Source organism: Neodiprion pinetum, chromosome 1, assembly GCF_021155775.2.
Source record: "Neodiprion pinetum isolate iyNeoPine1 chromosome 1, iyNeoPine1.2, whole genome shotgun sequence".
Taxonomy (NCBI): Eukaryota; Metazoa; Arthropoda; class Insecta; order Hymenoptera; family Diprionidae; genus Neodiprion; species Neodiprion pinetum.
The window spans coordinates 34143786-34163928 of record NC_060232.1 but is presented as its reverse complement, the minus strand read 5'-3'; the positions used below and the strand labels follow the sequence as shown (position 1 = coordinate 34163928).

Genomic DNA, 20143 nt, shown 5'->3' with positions numbered 1-20143 from the left:
CTGCATGCCATAGAACCAACCAACCAACCAAACGGTTTGGTGTTTGGCGACGGGTAACGTCGTGCTTCGATAGTGCCGCAGAAAATTACTCGGCAAAAGCGAGAACGTGTCGTCACGCTGAACTCGACTAGGAAAAAAGGATATTTCGGAGGCTGAATCTTGAGAGATTATATATTTCTCTCTCTCGGAATTGAGAGAATAATAATCGTCCCTGATGTGCAAGAAAAACTTTACGAGAGATGCACGCCACGGTACGTCACTCGCAGCACAGCTGACACCGCCGCTCCCTTCGGCCTCTCTCTCTCGCTCTCTAGTTTTTCTTCCCCCTCCCCTCGTCCTCGCCTTCTTTCTTCTCTTTCGTCACGGGCCGCCCGCTCTGATCGTTCAATTGTTACCAGTGGATGCACACACGTACGCATGCATATTGTATCTATACAGACATACACAAGGAATACGATAGCGACGAAGAGTCGCATGGCGGCGGGTCCTCTTCGTCGACGTCTTATGTTTTTTCCTCCGCCCCGATGGGTTTTTGCGTTCGCTTCGCACGTCGTCGTTGTTCTACCACCAATGCGCTGGGGGGAAAGGAAAGAACAGCAACAGCAGCAGCAGCAACGCCGGCATCAGCGGTCGAGGCGATAGTGCGGCAATACCAGGAGGGGGAGACAGAGAGAGTGAGAGAGAGAGAGAGAAGGTGGGAGTGGGGATCTGCTGCGCGGAACAGGAGGAACGATATTCGGCGGGGGAAGGGGAACGAGGAGCGGAGCTGAGTCATAGCAGCGTTGCCATGTCGTCTCCGTCGCAGTTCCGTAGCTCTGGCCATTTCAACGCTGCCGCGAGGTATCCCAGGGGTTCGCTGGTTCTCTCTCTCGCTAGTTGTATTTTGTTTGTTTCCTTTTTTCCCTCTCTTCGTCCTCTTTTATCACGCGCTCTGATAGCAACTTTGATCCCCCCGTAGCGATAGCGCGTTGTTTTCACCGCTAGTATGATGCGATACGTGCGTCACGTCCTCGTTTTTCCCAGACGGTTATTTTAGACATTCGAATTTTACACTCTGGCGTATGCGTAGTCGAATATTCGATAACAACCTATGGTTATGTTACGGTTATTCATAGACGGAGTATATCTGCATATTTGCGTTAATTTCGTATTCCTTAACGCGATCTTCTCAGGTATAGGTGTGTACTGCGATTTTTACGGTTGGTTGCCTCGGTATCGCTGCGATTTCGACGCGCCCCGCTAACCTTCAAGAAAGATCAAGAGAGAAGAAGAATAACAAGGAAAAAAAAAAACGTATTATTTAAAAAGTGTCCGTGGCGGCGGTGATGCCAAACTTAGGCCAGCTCTTCTTTGGCCCGAGGTCTGTATATTCTTTATTGATGCAGAAATCGATGATGCGCCTCCGCGGCACGTCAACCCGTCGAAACTCTTCGGATGCCTCTGACGGGTTCTCCAGGTTCTGTTCCCACCTCCACTCTCGCCGACTCGTCGTCAACTATCGGATGCCGACTTATTGATTTCCTCTTTACCTTTCCGCCACGGACGTGGAAGGTACACACAGACCCTCCTCTCACCCTTAGGAGGGGGGTAATTGCGTTCACCAAACGAAGAAACAGACGAGCGAGTAGAATTCGTGCGCAATTACGTATCGCTACTTTTCTGCAAGCCATTTTCCGAGACGGATCGAAATCAAAGCGATAGCATTTTTCCGCATCACTCGCAGCTTACCGCAATCGATCGATCGACTCGACACCTCCGGGTCACATGGCTTCCTTCGCGTATAATGTCAAAAACATTGCGTAACCTCGCAACCTTATCGATATAACAATCGTCATCGATCATAATTGTTTTTGTCTTCTTGTTCCGCGTGTATATAGCGCGAGACATAATTAGAGGGGTTACGTACATTTTACCCTGTGTATGTATGTACGAACGATGGACGATGGACGATGGACTTTGGACCAAAAGCACTTTTTGGCTTACAGGCGAACGAATAATAAGTCGGTGCATATCGTGACGATAGATCTGCAACCATTTCACACTCACACGACTCACTGTCGTAGAATATTGACAAATTTTTTTTTAAACGGATCTCTGTGTTCCGCCTATGCATAGATATCGTCTCTTTCTCTCTCTTTTTCTCCCGCTGTACGCATTATAAATATGTACGTAACCATCGACAAAATTCTCGTCAATTTTTTCATTTTCCAGCAGTTCCGACCGTTTGCCAAGGTGGCCAAAGTTACATAATGACCACCCTGACCTACAGACTCGTCGATTTTCCGGACTCCATTATAAAACAACGGCGGAAACCACACTACGCTCTCAAATGTTTCTTCTTGATAAAACTTTTCGTCAAGCAAAGTACTCTCCTCTACTAATAACGCGCCATTGGGTCGTCGGAGCAGCCAGGGAGCGAGTCTTCCTCGGGTGTAAGATTCCTCGGCGGAATTGCACGAGAGTGGGGGACAAGTAGAGCCTGGCGAGCCAAGGCTTGCCGGGTTGGAGTGGAGTGGAGTGGAGCGGAGCGAAGTTGTAGTGGCGTGGCGTGGCCCGTAGGCTCGCTCGCCAGCCCCGCCATCGTGGCGTTTATACCTCGTCTCCTCCTTTCCTTCCCTCCTCCCCTTTCCATACCCTTTCCGTCCCTCACCGAGGAACTCCGTAGAGGCCGTAGTCCGTGGAAGTTGGATGGGGATGCGTATGCCGTGCGCCGCACCGTTGAAGAGAGGCCCCGGGGATAGCTTGTGTGCGTCGGACTTCGTTCGTTCGTGTTCCTGACTCTTGCCCGCTTGCTTGCCGCGCTTGCGTGCGTCGTGAGAAGAAAGGGGCTCCGGCGGCCGCACGGAAACTCGCTGGGTTGTCTGACTGGCTTCGCCAGCTTTAGCCACGGTCCTTCGGAGCGATGACGATCGCGATGCGACGTGGACTTGGTCGACGCACGTATTTATTCCCCTGTAGGTATTGCGTACGTGGCCGCGGTTATCAACGTGTCATCCTCGCGCACACCTACACACCGAGAGAAAGAGAGAGAGAGAGAGAGAGAGATGTAGCGAGAAGGGGGGGGGGGGGGTGGGGAGAACTGTTCACTGTTCCTCGTTCGTTCGATGACGAAGCGACGTATATTTCTCTCTCTGGCATTGAAAGAACCCCCGTGTTCTCATTAAAATGTTTGTCGCAGAAGACGGGGAAGTTTGTAGATCATACGAGTGTGCGCCGTACGGAGGGATTTACTCTCTTTTCTCCCTTTAAATTGTACTTAACGTACGGAACGAATATGAGACCTTGACTTTTCGTCGGGACACACTCAACAACACCACGTATTGTATGGACTGATGGATAATCGCGTTGCGTTTTATCCGTTATCCTTGGGACATGAACAAAAAAGAAAGAAAAAAAAAAACGAATTCAAACCAACTAACGAACACACTGGCGTGCAGAGGGATGATCTATCTCTCCCAGCGAAGCCCCAAAAATAAGGAGGGCAAAAAGAACGGCAGCGACGGCGGCGACGGTGACTCCGAAGCTTCGAGGGACGAGCCCCACCCATCTTGCTTCCAGCAAACCAGCCGCCATTTCCGTGTGTGTAATCCAGTAAATAATTATGTAACCATGGGCAGGCACACCAAAGCATCCGAATATCGTGTTACTGTGTGTAATCCTTAAAATCTTCATTGATGATAATTTTATACAAATAATCCGAATGCTTTTCGTAAAAAGGCGTGCAAATAATTAATTTTTTTTTTAATGAACAAACTCGTACGAACGTCGATCGTAGGTTTTTCTCTGGGCTTTCGGTATCTCTTACTAAAACACCAGGCCGTAAAACTCTCTACTTATAATAACTCTACGTCGGTAAGGTGTACGAATTTTCTTACTATTCTCATCTCGATATATAAACGATAGTTATACGAATAGTCGGGCTACAGTACGGTTTTCTGTAATATCAGCAAAATGATAAGGGATCTAGAAAACGTGAATATAATACTGTGCAGATTTGATCGCAAGTATTTTGTATAAAATAATGTAAGAAAACGGATACACTCGATGCTCTGTTGTTGTTCTTGTTGTATAAAAATTGATATTAAGATTTTTACTCTGACGACGTGATGTCGTTTAATGATAATTCCAAGCAGAGAGCGAAACGAGGGGACGTGCGACTCCCGCGACTAGGCACGAGCTACTCCCCGGACGAGGCGGACGCTGCCCGGGACGCCGCGCCTGCGCAACGCTCCTCCACCTCCACCTTCGCCTCAACCTCCTCAACACCCCTCACCACTCCTCCCAGGAACGACCCTCGCGTCGTCGTCGGCGTCGAGCTGCGTCGGCATCCCCACTACGCGGTCCTCTTCTGTGTTTATCCGTATTTCATTCCCACTCCCGAGTACCTACTCCGCTCGGCCGGGCCGTCATGGCCTCTCTCGACAAAAACATCCGAGAATTTTTATCTTTATGGATCCACAAACGGAGATGGAAAACTTTTGACCCCGGCGCTGCCTTTGATAGCTAGCTATTCTCGGTCTTATTCTCGTTCGATAATTAACCGAGATTCTATTTGAATCGTTTCTTTATTATTTCTTTTTCACTATAATTTTTTGTTTTTATTTTTTATCTTCCTTCATCTTCTTTCGAGCAACGGCGAGCCTAGGTACGCGTCCACGTTCACCTTTTATTCGTTTTCTTTTTCATCTTCTTCTTCGCCTTCTTTTTATACCCGACATTTGAATCTAAATGTTACGACGAGATGTGCAACTTTCTTACATACGTGTCTGTGCCACGGATAAGTTAGCGTGTACGAGATGCTCGTACTTTCCTCTTTTCACCGTACGACACGAGTTTTATCACTCTGTTTTTCCCATTTATTTGTTACTCTGAGCCCCGGTATTATTTCGAAGATATTGCTCATTTCAAGGAACTGCCTGCTGTATCCGTTAGACGATCCTTCCTCCGACTGAGGAAGATCGTCCTTGCTAGGCCGTGACGTATTCGGAAATTACTTTTGTACGTAGCGGCAAGGCTTGTACGGACGTATACGACTGGCAATAATTATTAACGAGCAACTCGACCCTTGGGGGGGCTCAAAAAAAAAAAAAAAACAAATGACATTAAACAAACAGGAGCCTGGCACGGGCTGCGAGAAACACGTAATGAATTTTGCTGGTATATTCTCTAGGATGCTGGCTTAAAGTCAAGGCCAGCAGCATCGTTTTCCTGATATATGGCGTTGAGGTATTTTTTTTCCCCCTCGCAATTCGTGCCATCGCAAGGCATATAATTTTCATAACTCTGTGTAATGTTTCTTTCCACCTAACTAATCCATAATTGCTTGTACATATTGACATTTCGTCACGTATATTAAATATATATTCGGTTATCGACGTACATACAATTACCTACTACGCAAAAACGTTATGGATACAGTTACGATACAGCGTTATCAAGGTGATTTTTTTCGTCCTCCTATCTATCACTACCTGCTTCTAATTTACAAGCAGATGTCCATTTTTCCGCGCAATCCAAGAACAGCGTAAAATTTCTATCGAGTATGTTACGAAAACACGCTTTGCAAATCTTTCCTTGCATTCCTGTTATACAAGCGAAAAATAACTGTGCAACGCGTATACTTGGTAGCGGTATTCCAAAACGGAAGATTATCTGATTCGATATAACCGATTCTGAATGGCATTGGCTAACCTCGTTGACGTATCTATAACAGTTCCCCACCAATGATGGATGCATCCCGATTTCTAACCCCGCTCTTTCCGTTCCTCTTTCTCATTGGATATACGATGTATATATTTATAGAAAATGTATACAGGCGAGTAACGGAGTTGTAACCGCGATTTACGCGTGCTCGTTTTGCGAGTGTGCGCTTTCAACGGCTATAGACCTGAACCCTCGTACCTGCAACTACGAAACGTCCGTCCTATACGTGACCGCAGGTGATGTCAGCGTTTAGACATTTTGAAATATTTATATCCAAGCACCAGTTCTTTGCAGCGTTCTCCCTCTCCGTCCAACCCCCCCCCCCCCCCCCCCCCCTCCCTTTCGCCCCACCGCCCCCCTTAACCCACATGGGCATCAATCACCTGTTCCCCGAGTCTCCTCGCTCCTCTCCTTAGCGAAACGGCAGGCGGTACAACACCTAGTCACCGATTGTCACGTTCATTCGTGCTGTGCACGCCTCTCATACAGCAGTCATATTTTTCAAACATATATACGCAGTGCATGTGGGTGAAAGCAGTAGGTTGATCGGCGCATTCGCGCGAGACGTTAGGCATTGCCGTATATACCTATGTAACACACATATACCTAGATTGAGAACGTTGTAAGGTCAAGATTTGATTTACGATATTTAAAGGTTTCGAATTTGACGACGTTAAACCGGAACACCTGTACCTACCTATATTTATTGTTAAAATGTAAACCGGACGATTTTTATTTATTGTCGTTTGTTATCTCGTTACAGGTATGGACGCGTACAAAGCGTCAAGCTGCTGCCACGGGGAGAAGAATGCCCCGTCGATGGGAGCTCCGGCGGTGAGGGGAGCGAGGGCGGGGGCGTCGGTGTCGGCGGCGTCGGCGTCGGGAGCGTCGGGTCGACGGGCACCGGGGGTGCCTCAGCGACGGTCGCGTTCATGGACATTAAATCCGCTGCGAAGGCTCACGCCACCGAGCACACCCTGGACGAAAGAGCCCTCACAACACAGTACTACGAGCCACAGCATCTTCAGCATAGGTTTCCCCCCCACGGGTACGTTGCGATCTTCTAAGCTTTTTATTGTCGTTAATTAAATCACCTCCCCTTTCATCCTTCCACGTCCTTTCGATTTCCGATTCGAGTCCGCGTACGTGCGTGAGTGAGTGAGTTGCAAAATGCATTCTCGACCTGTCGCATTTCGTCTTATACACATGTGTACGCATTTATTCCGCAAGCTACGACGACTGGTGATCGTTGCAGTTGATAAAACATTCTCAAGAAGTTTTAAAAACAAAGAAAGAAAGAAAAAAAAAAAAAATTGAAACTAACAATGTTGCGGAAATAAACGTCGTGCGTTAGTTAAAATTCTTTTTTTTTATTTCCCGAGTGTTGGTTTGGAGAAGCTGCCTAATTCCCAGATTATATTGACATCTTTGTTTTTATTATCTTATAAATTGGAATAATTATATATATGTATATATGCAAACGTGTCTCAGAGTACAGAAGCCAGTTTTGGCAACAAAATCGTCTAGTCCTCCAACGGATCAGATGCTATTTGTCCATGCCTTAATTTCCTGACTCGATTAACAAGGTTGAATACATACAAGTATTTTACAGTCATCTTGTTATATTGGTATCAGCAAAGCAGCCTCGCGAAAAATTGCCAATGCGTGATTTCCGAGAGTTTATTATCCTTGATTCGATATTATTCGACTGGGATGATACCTTTCATTTATGTATTATAAATACTGGCTTTGAAAGATAGACAAAATTCGAACATTCGTGTTTCTACTGATGAAGAAACAAAAATGTCTGCTTCGGTCGACAAGTTGTGAGGTGTGCGCGTGATGAGTGTGAGTAAATCAGCTTTTATCGAAACATTAATTTGGATAGAAAAATATTTGTTTGTCGAACCAGTTTGAAAATTATACCGATAGTATTTTATTTTATTTTTTTTATGCTCGATTTTGGTAAAATTTGAAAGGCGATTATCGTGTTTGCATAACGTGAAAACGGTGGTAATGATCTTTCCTCGATTTTTCTTTTTCGGTCGAGTGTACGTTAGAATCTTTAATCCATTTTTCATACCCGCGAAAAGAGCGTTTTCTTTGATTGTAAACCTGAATGCGATTCGTCGTCGTGTTTTGCGCATCGCCTTGATTATATTAGATGTATATGTATAAATATTCACAACACAAATCATGTCTGGAATGAAATTTAAAACGGTTGCAATTGATTAAGTGGACGATCTTCGCAGATTAAGTCGTCGGTATTGTTGAGGACGTATATATAATTTTGTTTCTCTTATTTCACATACAACTCTTTTGAAACCATTATTCATCATGCTGTAATTTACCTTTTGTTTTTCAATACTCCGCAGTTCCTAGTTTCGTCTTATACTCGTTCACTGCGCAGCTATAGTCTTAAAGCGGATCGAAAAGAATACTTTATATGTACACGGAGATTCGGTAAACGTAACTTTGGGTGTCCTTTTAGTACCGTATCAGAGGATTGTTAGTGAAACACGGACAGCTCGCAACGCGGAAAATACCGAATGATTTCACTCTGGAGTCTCATTGACTATACGTGTAAGCGATACGGCGTTATATGTGCGAAGATCAGCATGGTGGGAGTATATTTTATAGGTTCTAGACGAAGGCGGGGTGGAACGAGCTGCTCGTTGGTTAGTTGTATAAATGAATAATGCCCGCAGTGTCCCTGGATTACATTTCATTCACTCGCTAGACTATCTGCCTCTCTGAGGCTAATCTGAACGGTATTTGGACAGACGCCCATTTGTCTGTCTCCGCCTCCTCCTCGTCCTCCTCCTTCTTCTCCTCTTCCTCATCGCTCGAATCGTTTTAATGCTACTCTTTTAAATAATAAGGAATCACCGTACCTTGCTGAGGTCGCGACCTTCGCGGTCTCGCCAATCGTTCCTCCGCCGTTAGATGGATTCGAAAGATTTGACAGTAGCTCGCAAACGCGACCCGATTAGAATGCAATTTCAAAACTCTCTATTCCGCAAACAAACAGCGCAACGCGTGGGTTATTGAGGTAGGCTCATTAACGTGAGTCGGCAAATTTACGTAAACTCTGACGGTTGAAAACCAGCAGCCTTAGATTTTCGACCCTTGATTATAAAATTCGCAACAACTCGAGTACGATCTGGGTATTTTTTGCGTAATAAATTACTATTTTCATTATTACATCTTCCACCATTGTACAGCAGGATAACAGGATGCCATTTTGAGGATGCTGGTCAAGTGTGTATGATAATAAATAATAAACGTTAAACAGTGATAAAGTGACGTTAAAATTTACAGTGATCTTGAAGAAGTTAAACAAAGTTCAGTGATATGTGATTGTATTGGTGGTACCCTGTATATGCACAAAATTTCCCAAAATTTATGCCGAAGGATTTCTTGGTAGAGGAAACGAAAAAAAAAAAATAAATAAATAAATAACCACCTTTCCCCCACCTCCCCCCTTATTGGATGCAGTGTTGGAATACAGTGGATCGGATTATTGTGCGGCCTATGACGGTCTCTTAAAATAACTTCATTTAATATATACTACTGTGAGATAAACAGTATAAATTTTTAAACGAACCCTTGTGGATATTTTCTGTATGGAGTATTCAGGTAACAGGCAAGTATCGGAGGTGAGTATTTACGCTTATTCCCGCATACACAGATCGTACAACTTTTTTTTTCAACTGACAGTCACTACGGGTACTGTAAAGCGGACGAAATGCGACAGATCATTCAATCGACTTCTGTAATCGATATCTGAGTTTTTTGTAAGTGTTGAGCAGGGTTTTTAACAGATTACTCAAATCTTATTACAGATTTGTAAATAGTTTGTTATCAAATGGCGTTGAAATGATTGGCATGTGAGTAATATTGTTGTGAATTTTGAAATTTCGGCAATCAAAAACTTTATTCAGAAATTTACAAAAATATAAATAGAATATTTCCACCGAAATATCCAATAACGTATCTTTTTCACGATATATGCGTTGAAAAATTCATTGGGATTATAAAAATTTGCTCGAACAACAATAATTGTAGATTTCAATTCTGGTTGTACGCCTCGTCGCCAAAGACGGTATAAGTATGTACATGTTGTTCATTCTAATGATGAAGGAAAAAGGTTCGTTCCGTCAGTGAGACGCAAATGAAATTCTCGCACGCTATTATGTACCGAAGGATTGGTAAAACATCACGCGATTTACGAGGGTATTCCTTATTGATTTCGACCAAGTACGTTTTTAAAATGTTTCCTGAGAGCTTTCCCTGATAGAATAAAGTCGTCTTAAAAAATGAAAGACTTTCCATTTTGTACAAAATATTATCCGAAGTTTTCTCGCGACGCTGGAATAAGAATCAGGAATAAAGCGACGTTGAAAGTTCTCGAGTTTCAGCCAAGATGAAAAGAGCAGCGTCTAATGTAGACCGTCTATCGTCATCACGAGGAAAGAATTCACCGCGATACCGATAATGAAGTGGAATTCCCATCGCCCACCAGATTGTAGGCTAAGGGTATACATACGTTATACATGTATGCACGGTCAGCGGCACGAAACTATTTAAAAGTCGATAAAAAGGGACGTGGAATCTCCACTGGGAAAGTTTCTTCTTTTCCTTATTTTCATAAATATATTCATGTATCCTATAGAGCGCGTATGAATCGGACCTGACCTTGATATTCTCACGATTATCGACCTTTGTGGCGCTAAATTGGTTCAGCGATTACAAACCGATTTCGGTATAATGAATTGGTATTTTCGAGTTCTCATTATACAGCCAAACGTAAATCTAATTATTACGTAATGTCTTTGCAGAGGAATGGCCCCAATATGGCCTTGCCCTCCCGTACACTTGTCTGACATTTTCCTATCCTCTCTTTGCACACCGCGCATGTGTGTAGGAATCCTGTGAGAAGTAGTAGGTGTGTTATCGGAGTAGGTAGGAGTAGGTACACGATGGTTAGTTTTAAAAATTCTTTTTCCGTCGCTTGAGCTTATCCTACCACAGGCATATATACGTGCGTACGTGTAATAAAATGAGATACGATATCGGTGCTGTTGCCGTCGTCGTCGTGACCCACGCTTGCACAGAGATATTGGTGCTGCTGCGTAGCACGGTGCCACGTGTTCACGTATGGAAGCCGAGTGTACAAAGTGCTACGTGGCCGTCGGCGTCTCGATTGTTGTTCGTTGTTGCATGATATTCTGGTTGTCATTGGTTTCCTTATCCCTGAAAGATTGAATTTATTTATTTCTATTTTCAAATTTCTGTCATCTCTCCTTTCTATTTGTCCTTGTGTTTTTTTTATTTTTCATTTTTTTTCATCCGCTCGAACACGCAGACTTTTAATATTATTATTTACTCGTGTTATATATTACAACGTGTAAAAGCTGCAGGCCAACACGTTCAACTCTCTTCAACACGATAAATATTAATTGCGAAAATAAGGCCTTCTAAAGCTGGTGCTGATTACTGGCTGTTAAGTTTCGTGTAATTTGTCACGCGTACAACGTTCTCTTCGCGCACGCTGTTCGAAGCATCAATCGTGCCCTCGCCTCGGCACAAGGCGAAGATACATCCTATCTCTACGCCTTTTCGCACGTGCGTCCGAGTCTCGTGTTCGATTTTTTTTTCTTTTTTTTTTTCTAATTATTATTATTAGTTTTTATTACTCTTTACCCTTCATTTTACGGAACGTACACACATGTGCGATGTCGATATACCACATAAGGATAAAATTGGAAGGCAGAATAAAAGGAACAAAATATGTATTTACGTGCTTGTTCGAATTGTTTTACTTGTTTTGCTTGTTTTACTAAGCCGTAACTGTGCACAGTGCTCGCGAAATTGATTGGAACAATACGTTCTAGGAATTGAATTACACAGACATTTATGCATGTACGCATATTATGTGTATGTATGTATAAATAACGCAGAGACTGGCACGTATCGCTTTCAGGGTATGATAACAATTATACGTACATGTACGTGGCGAAAACAATGGATTATAATTGAAATTCCACGCGCGCCTTCCGGTGATAATAATATAATTGCACGTAGTCGGTCGATTTGATACAATATATATATAATATAATATATATATATAATATATACACACACACGAAAGGATGCTCGGTGAGTGAATAGATTCGCGGGGCTAGGCGACGAACCTACCTATCTCTACCTACCTACGTGGCGATCGACGAGGGGAATGATCGAGTATTCGTCAGCACCGCAGTCGATACATAAATATATATATATACACACACACACATAGGTATATATGTAACGCAATGAAATCAGCTGTCGATCGCGGCGGGAGTTTATACTTGGCGAATACATGGCTATTTGACGTTGCTGTTTTCAGCGCGATTTTAATATCTGACATGGACGACGACCACCTGCATCGACTCACTCGATTCGCTATCGGCAGGCGCGTGTCTCGATTTGCAAACTATTGCGAACAGCGCCGATTGTCATAGGCATACCCTACTTATACTTATAAGCTGAACGTTACCTTGGCGCGTTTCCACTCACCTTGGCACCCAGTTAAAGACTTCGTTATGCACTTTTGCCAACTTGATGTTTTAATTTTGGTCCCAAGTTTGATCGTACACAGGTAATTTTATTTTATATGTGTTTCTAGTTTTTACTCAACTGAGGGGAGTTTTACGACAATTAGAATCTTGGAATACTCTAGAACTCCCCGAAGCGATCTCTGCGAGCATTTGTTGGACGAAAATTTTTCGTAAATTTATCAGACGGTTCCCCGTCAATATTTCAATCACTTTTGATTCAGCCTTTCATTTTATGCACAGGGTCGCGCAGGGAGAAGTACGTAAAATGATCGATTAATCTTATAAATAAAGGATGAATTTGTTTAGCCGACCTTAATTATGACCAGTGATAATAATGGCAGCACTGGTACCGCTTCAGTGCGTCATACGTATCTGGATCTGACATTGTCGGGATATTTCCAATCTCACGGTAGGATAATATAGAACAGTTGCGGTTCGCTATTTCCAGCTCCGGACGACGATTTGAACACGCTCGGTAAACAAACTTCTCAACATCGTGACGCAATTGTTGTCTCCGCTTTTTTTGTTACGAATTCGCCCTTGGATTTACATCGCAAGGCAAATTTGTAACTATCACCTTTGTACACAAGTTGCGCATTCGCGTATGTACAATGTGTCGTGAATTTGTAGCGTTAAATTGAACTTTCCAAAGTATAACTTTGACAAAGTTATTGTATTATAATTAATTGACCGCGAATAATACTACCACGGTTTAAACGATTCGCTCTACCAACTTCTGGAACGTAATGTTAGCCCCTAATTTCTATTAACCAGCGGTATTTATGTTCTATATAACGTCAATCATGCTATTTCGAAATTTGCTTACGCATTTCTTTCTCAATTATTACAATATTTTTAATTAAGTGAACCAAGTTTAATTATCAAACTTATTTGTACGTATTATTACAGAGAAAAAAAAGATTCTAGAAAAATTCACACGAAAGTCGTAAAGTTGTTACGCTTACCTATACGACTTTCGAGTTTTTTTCGAGATGTGTAGAAAAAACTGGTTATTATTCAAATTCTCTTTGTTTGGTTTGCGAGTCGTGAAATTTCGTCACTCTGCTATTCTGGATTTCGTTTACCACTCGAAAATTTTTATTTGCCAATAGCCGGTTGATGGGTACGATCGTACGGGTAAAAATTTACGAGTGATATTCGTGGCCAAAGAGCATTCCTGAATAGACGGCAGATGCGAGGAGAAACCTTGCGGATATGAATTTTTAACCAATGTGTTTGATAACACACTCCAGTGTGGAATTTGCCAGAATCGTAAAACACAATTCAAACACATGAATCTATCGATTTTATGTCTAGAAGAACAAATAGCCGTCCATAAATTATCGTTCGTTCATTTGTATGATTACATTATTCGATTCGTGCCGAATGCGATTATAATATAACTCGATGATATATTATTATTCAAACGCAGGAAACGTAAAGTTTAATATCCTACGGCAAATGTTACACATGTCGTTATGTTGCACTATTTGTAGCAAGATACGTATTCAGAATCCTATCTGCAATTAATTCTTCATATTAGCTGTTGTTTTTTTGTCGTAGGTAGAAGAAGATTTCATTTATTTCGATTTGGTGTAAGAAACGATACGCGTACAAAGTTGCATGAAAATATGCAAAGGGTGTTGTCTCGAGCCTGTATTTTATTGGCCTTATCTTTCTGTAGGAAGCAAGCAAACAAAATACTTGATTGTATTCTTAATCATTCATGAATTTCGACCCATGCCTGTTGTTATCTCGTTGCATTAATCTTTGTACAGGTACAATGTAAACGAAAGTACACATTTAGGTAGACATACAGAGTTATTTTATTTGTATTTTTCCATGAATACCAATTCGTTTCGATGCGATATAAAGACTGGCGAATCGCGTCAAAACTGTTTATAACCGAGGGTAGAGAAAATAACGTACGTATGTGTGTCGCTGCTGCGCAGGCGACGGTTTTACATGGGCATTACGTGTAATCGCTGGTTAGTCATCAGGCGTGTTTTATTTAGCACAAAGATAACGGTATATTATCAAGTTCATTGAGCAATCGTTAATTTTGATCGATGCTGCACGTACAGCATACAATAATGCACAGTATCTATCGACTTGCCACACCAGGGATTTGCGGTATATCTGTGAAAATATTTGTTCGTAATTAGCCCACCCGTCATACACAGGCGATAATCTTTCATTTCTTTTTATTAATATTTAATTTTTTATTTTTTTATTCTCGCTGCTGACAGCGGACGGACGGTTTGCTTAAAACTCCGACACCTACAGCAATTATGTGTGCACAATTGTGCCTTGTACGTAGGTTATACTCGCAACAAACCGCAGTCGGGTCAACCCCGGTACAATGACTGCCAAGAATTCTTTGCGCAATTAATACAAACGTACATATGTACATACGTATTTTATTATATTATATTTGCCATGCTGTTGTTCGCTCGGAACGGAGTCCGTTGCAGTTTGTGACCCCCATAATTGATGTTAATCTTACGAGTTTACGAGTTATTGATAGTTTTTCCAAACGCTCTTCTTAACGTATATGCTTCTCTTATTCTTATTGGGTGTTGAGTCAAGTGTGCGTGTTCTGGTCAATCTTTACCTCTCAAGGATTATATTGGTTATTTAAGAGATTTCTTGGAAAGGTGTAACAGATTCAGATAAGTTGATATTTTTTTTTTTTTTAATTCAGTCCAATGATTTTACAACAATCACACGACCGTAGTTTCGAGCTTTTTTAAAGGCATCGTCAGTCAATCCGTTACCGCGAACTCGTAAAAGTTGTCTACGAATTGAACGAATTGCTATTTTACAACAAAATGATTTCGCTATCGCAAGGTGCGAACTTCCGGTTTGGCTCGTCCGACTTTGAATGGTAGGTAATTACAGCTTGATTTCACCCGTGTAATTCGTATAACTTTTCTCCTTCGTCAAATTCAACTTATACACACATGTATTTCTCACTTGTACGACATTTTTTCCTTTCCTTCCATACTCTGCTGTTTAGAATTATATGTATGTACAATGTACATAAAACAGACACGCGGTGTACATATAATATAACATACTCGTTAATTTGAGTACCACCCACTCGACGATGGTGAAGTTTACCCTGCATTCTACGTTTCGAGTACGCAGGTATGTACATTCCTGTAATTGCCTCGGTTGGAAACTTCAAATTTCAAAGCTAACTGGCTAACCATTGAGCGACAAGGATACGACAAGGTCTCACCGGGCTTCCGATTTCAAAGCGCTCCCTCGCGTTACTCTTTTTCCCCATTTCCCATTTCTCTTTCACGTTTACGTTTCAGGTTTACGTGTCGAGACGGTGAAAACTACGCGTGTACTTTTTCCAACAAACCTGTTGTCGATTTCTTTTCTTTTTTCCTTCTTCTCCTGGACAACAATAATACGCGGTACAAGCGCGTTAGCGCAAACCGACGACTAAAACCACGGATCAAAAAGTCCGTTTCGATACCAATACGTGACAAAATACGTTATCACTACCAAAACGCAGCCTGCAACGATCTTTCGTATATACCTACACGCGAATTCCTTGCTTCGCATAGTCTCTCAAACGTTATAACGGCGTCAAGATTCAGGAATTAGCATACGTTTAAGGACCAAGTTGCGCCGCTCGGGTTATCATCTCGTTGAATCAAACCCCTCGACTCTTTGGCACCTGTTACACACGTTCGTCAGATTGCGAAAGGCAGCAGTCCTCGTACGTGTTCTCACGTCAGGAAGGATTCGGAAAGGGTCAACCTGCGGTAACCGATGATAGCAACGACGGGTCAACGTACGTTCCTCGATCGTCGATATGCAAGAGATTAGAATCAGGCGTGTGTGCGAGCCCGGGACGTACGTAATACGTTCCTACCTACCGAGGGAAAACGAAGAAACATTGTGCCTGGCAAGGCGGCGAGTGCGGTCGCCGGTTGTCGGTGCATATTGCGGGCGCGACGGCGGCGTTCGTGATGTTTCAAAGCCCACCAAAGCCAGCCAACGGCTGCCAGCCACTCGGCCGGCTGTCTCTTGGCTCACTAGACTCAACTCAGTGTACTCGGTGCAATCGACGTGATCGGTTTACCGCATCCAGAATCAGCAGCCTTGTCCCGGTGGGCGGTGCTCGTTCGAATTCAGCGCTGAACCTTCCTATCGTTGGATCAAATTACCCGCGGTTTTTGTTTTTTTTTCTTGTCATTGTGATTGTGATTGTTTTATGTAACATCCGTATTCGCGGAATGAGCTTCTTTATCGCAAAACAACACCGTGGCGTTGCCGATGGATTTGACGTTGTTGAAACACTGCTTCAAGAACGAGACTGCTTAACAAACTACGACAAAGAAAATGTAATACTAATAGCTTATAAAAAAAATTGGACAGATAGAGAGAGAATTAAACTGTGTTATATTATATGTAGAATACTCATGTTTCTAGAGTAATTTACGCGATGCGGTTATTACGCAGTGTTTCCGTCGGTTTCCCTCGGTTTCCGTTAACTGAAATTCTAGCGGGTTTTGTGTCGTAACAATGTTATTTTATTATTACTATTATTGTCATTATTCTTCGTTCTTTTCTTGTGGTTGACGAATCATTTTGTAAAAGCTTTTGAAAATTGAATTCCATTGCACGTGACGCTCTAAATATAATTAAATCAACTTGAAGACTTTCATCGACAGAAAATAGCATGCTTATGAACTTCTATAACCTGATTTACTTAGTTGCGTTTCCTAGACCGATGGAGGGATGCATAAGTGGAAACTCTGCCAAATCACAATCGACGTACGACGTGAAAATGAATCGAAATCAGATTTGCGTCGTTCTTCGCTCAACAGGTGCGATGAATTTAAATTTTCATATATATGTATATACCTACATTTGATTTCACCATGAATTTATAAAAATCGGTTTGTTTGTCGCAATGAAATTATATTTCATAAGTGGAATCGTTGCGGCGTTGCGAACGCGAAGTTTCGTAACGCCGATGCCAGAATTAACATGTGGTTGAAGTCAGTAACGTTACTGTAACGATGTATGTTTATGAGAAATTGTTGCTTCGCAATTTTTCAGGGATTGTCTGAAATTTAGTAAACCGTAATAATAAACAAAACATAGTTATATTTTTGCAAATCCAACCTCTTGAAAGTCCTTCTAAAATTGTACAATAACAAATTTTCCCTCATCTTTCGTTCCGTTAACGTTACCAACTTCAGCCTCGTGGAATACCAAAGTGTTCGTTGCTCGCAGCTCCCATCTGTCGCTGTAGGTTCGATGAAGCATGTATAATTCGTATTATATATACACGTGTATTACAATGATTAGGAATGCTAGTTGTTATCATATAGCAAAACGATCGCGGAATGCCAAGAGCCTTAAAATACAGTTTCTTCTCAAAGTCTGCATATGAACGGATCGAATGCTCTTCTTCGAACCTCGTTTTGCACATTTCGATGACTAATACTTTTTGATGACCGGCACACAAAGCCTTTGACTTAGGATCTTGCGCAGCGTAAGAAGCATCTGCACTGAGGCATCCGCCACATGTTGATCTAGATACCCAACTTACGTAAAAACTTTACTGCGACTTTATAGGGTCTTGGGAACAATGTTCATTGTACTGAAAAATTTTAGTTTCCGTATCTTCACTAACAACGAATTTCGGCAGGAATCAGAGCCTCATTTTAATTTTTAATTATCTCGCAAACTTCACTACGATTTAGGAGGAGTCCGCAACAACGAGGAGTTGAATGATTTATCTATTCCATTGGACAGTTATTTTTTGGGTGACCTTGAAATCACGAGGTCCCGGAATTTAAGTTATTATTCTAGAATTTATTTTTCACGGTCGGGGTAAGATTATCTACGCATTTTCGAATATCAACCAATCCATATTGCAGAACATGTACACATGATTTTCATATCATCTAAATGTTTTTTTGTTTGATTGAACAAGCCTTCGTTTAAACAGCAAAAATATATTTTTGTACTTTGCATGGTACAAAAAAATAAAAAAATTGTATTTTTTGCGAATGTAACAAATATTAGGCAAATAGAGAAAGGATTTGTTGAATTTACCAAATATGGCGATCAAATGTAGGGGAGGAAACGTTTCTTAGACTCAAATTAATGTTATTCGATTCAACGAAAAAATGATCGAAACAGTAATTTAAAATCAATCATTTGAAACAATAACCATTGTCGAGTGAAACCACATTTACTTGAATGTTCGAAAGATTTCTTTCGCTCATACTTGATAGCCTTGTTTGGTAAATTTAACAGTTTGTTTAACTGCGCGTGTGTGCGTGTGGCGAATGAGACACAAGATTGTTTTGAATAGAAAATTAACCAAATAGTCTGTCCCCAGAAGATTATTTTCTCACTGAATTTTATCCTTAGATCCGAAACGGTTGGTATGTGTGCTGTAACAATCGTAAAAAAAACATAGCGATGTACACTACCGGGTTCTGAAAAAGAATCGAGAATAGGTTCTTGGTCAGTGACATAAAAAACTGTATTCTTTGTATAACGTGAGAATTGACAATATCGATTCGGCAAGTCAATGAAAAATAGGCGTGTAGAGCAGACGCAGGGAAACACACGTCATTGAATGTATCCGATACCGTCGAAATTGTGATTATTAACACCAGTTTCCACACGTCATTTTATGCTGGCGCATGACGCGTAAATGTAAAGATGTATGCATACCTACGGATACGGAGACGATACGAAGGTGATTAATAGGACGTGTCGGTTGTTTGTTTAGAAGTTCGGAGGATCATGGAACCGGCGGTGGTAGCGCTGGAGGTCCAACGGAAGTGTTCGAGCCACGTGGATCCCACGTGGGTTTCTACACGAGCGAGAGAGGGAATCGCGTCGGCGGCGGCGGCGGTATGCCTGAATCTGCCGGCGATCCCGGAGGCTACATTCCTCGCGGTCGACCTCCCCCAGTCAGCGGTTACCACGTGACGTCAGCCAGGGCGAGGGATCGGCTATATCCGCGAACGGGCCCTTACGCAGCCGGCCCACCACCTCCACATATAGAACGTCATCGCAGTAGCCTAGCACCCTCGTCCTGGTCCTCGTATGAGTCTGCGACATCTCGGTACACCTCGGCGCCGCCCCCACCGTCGCCGGCGACCACGGACGCCTACGAAGAGCCGAGCGGCGGTAGAACCCAGCACAAAAAACAGCGGCGAAAATCACGAAGCGGTAGCAGCTCGCCGAGCGGCTCGAGCCGATCCGGGAGCAGCAGTAGCAGCCGAAGTGGCAGTTCCGGTGGTAGCAGTTCCGCCGGAAGCAGTTCCCCGAGCAGTTCACCTCATCGCGGCAGCAACGCCGTTACGGAAGACCGGAGGCCGCTCGCTATATGCGTACGCAATCTGCCGGCAAGGAGCAGTGATACCTCATTGAAGGATGGACTTTTTCACGAGTATAAAAAACACGGTAAAGTGACGTGGGTTAAAGTGGTCGGTGCTGCCGGTGATCGTTACGCGTTGGTATGCTTTAAAAAACCCGAGGATGTCGAGAAGGCGCTTGAGGTGTCTCACGACAAGCTTTTCTTTGGCTGTAAAATCGAGGTCGGACCCTATCAGGGTTACGACGTCGAGGACAATGAGTTCAGGCCGTATGAGGCTGAACTCGACGAGTATCATCCTAAGGCTACGCGGACATTGTTTATTGGAAATTTGGAGAAGGAAGTGACGGCCTCTGAACTGAGGAAACATTTCGAACCATTTGGAGAGATAATTGTGCGTATAAAATATATAAACTAGGGAACGGCTCATCTCGTATAGTACATGTATTAATTTGAGTGTCCTGTT

General features: G+C 42.7%; 1 protein-coding gene and 1 long non-coding RNA gene across 13 annotated transcripts in view; one reads left to right on the top strand and one right to left on the bottom strand.

Annotated features, from left to right (window-relative positions):
- The window catches only part of LOC124222020 (protein split ends), a 93296-nt gene that overhangs the window by 58479 nt on the left and 14674 nt on the right, over positions 1-20143 (top strand). For 4 of the 12 annotated variants that reach the window (XM_069136210.1, XM_069136219.1, XM_069136215.1 and 1 more), the window contains exons 1-3: positions 16415-16672; positions 17058-17158; positions 19087-20071. In XM_069136210.1, the coding sequence (XP_068992311.1) occupies positions 16565-16672; positions 17058-17158; positions 19087-20071 (1194 nt within the window). In that variant the 5' untranslated portion in view covers positions 16415-16564. Of the gene's footprint in view, positions 1-3453; positions 3580-6156; positions 6326-6466; positions 6752-9314; positions 9350-16414; positions 16673-17044; positions 17159-19086; positions 20072-20143 lie in introns of those variants that run through there. The other 8 variants (XM_069136216.1, XM_069136206.1, XM_069136231.1 and 5 more) reach the window with 7 other exon arrangements.
- Positions 10690-12184, bottom strand: LOC124222061 (uncharacterized). The gene is made up of 2 exons (XR_006883929.2): positions 11919-12184; positions 10690-10959 (listed from the first exon to the last, which is right to left on the bottom strand). It is a non-coding gene; the product is annotated as an uncharacterized lncRNA (long non-coding RNA).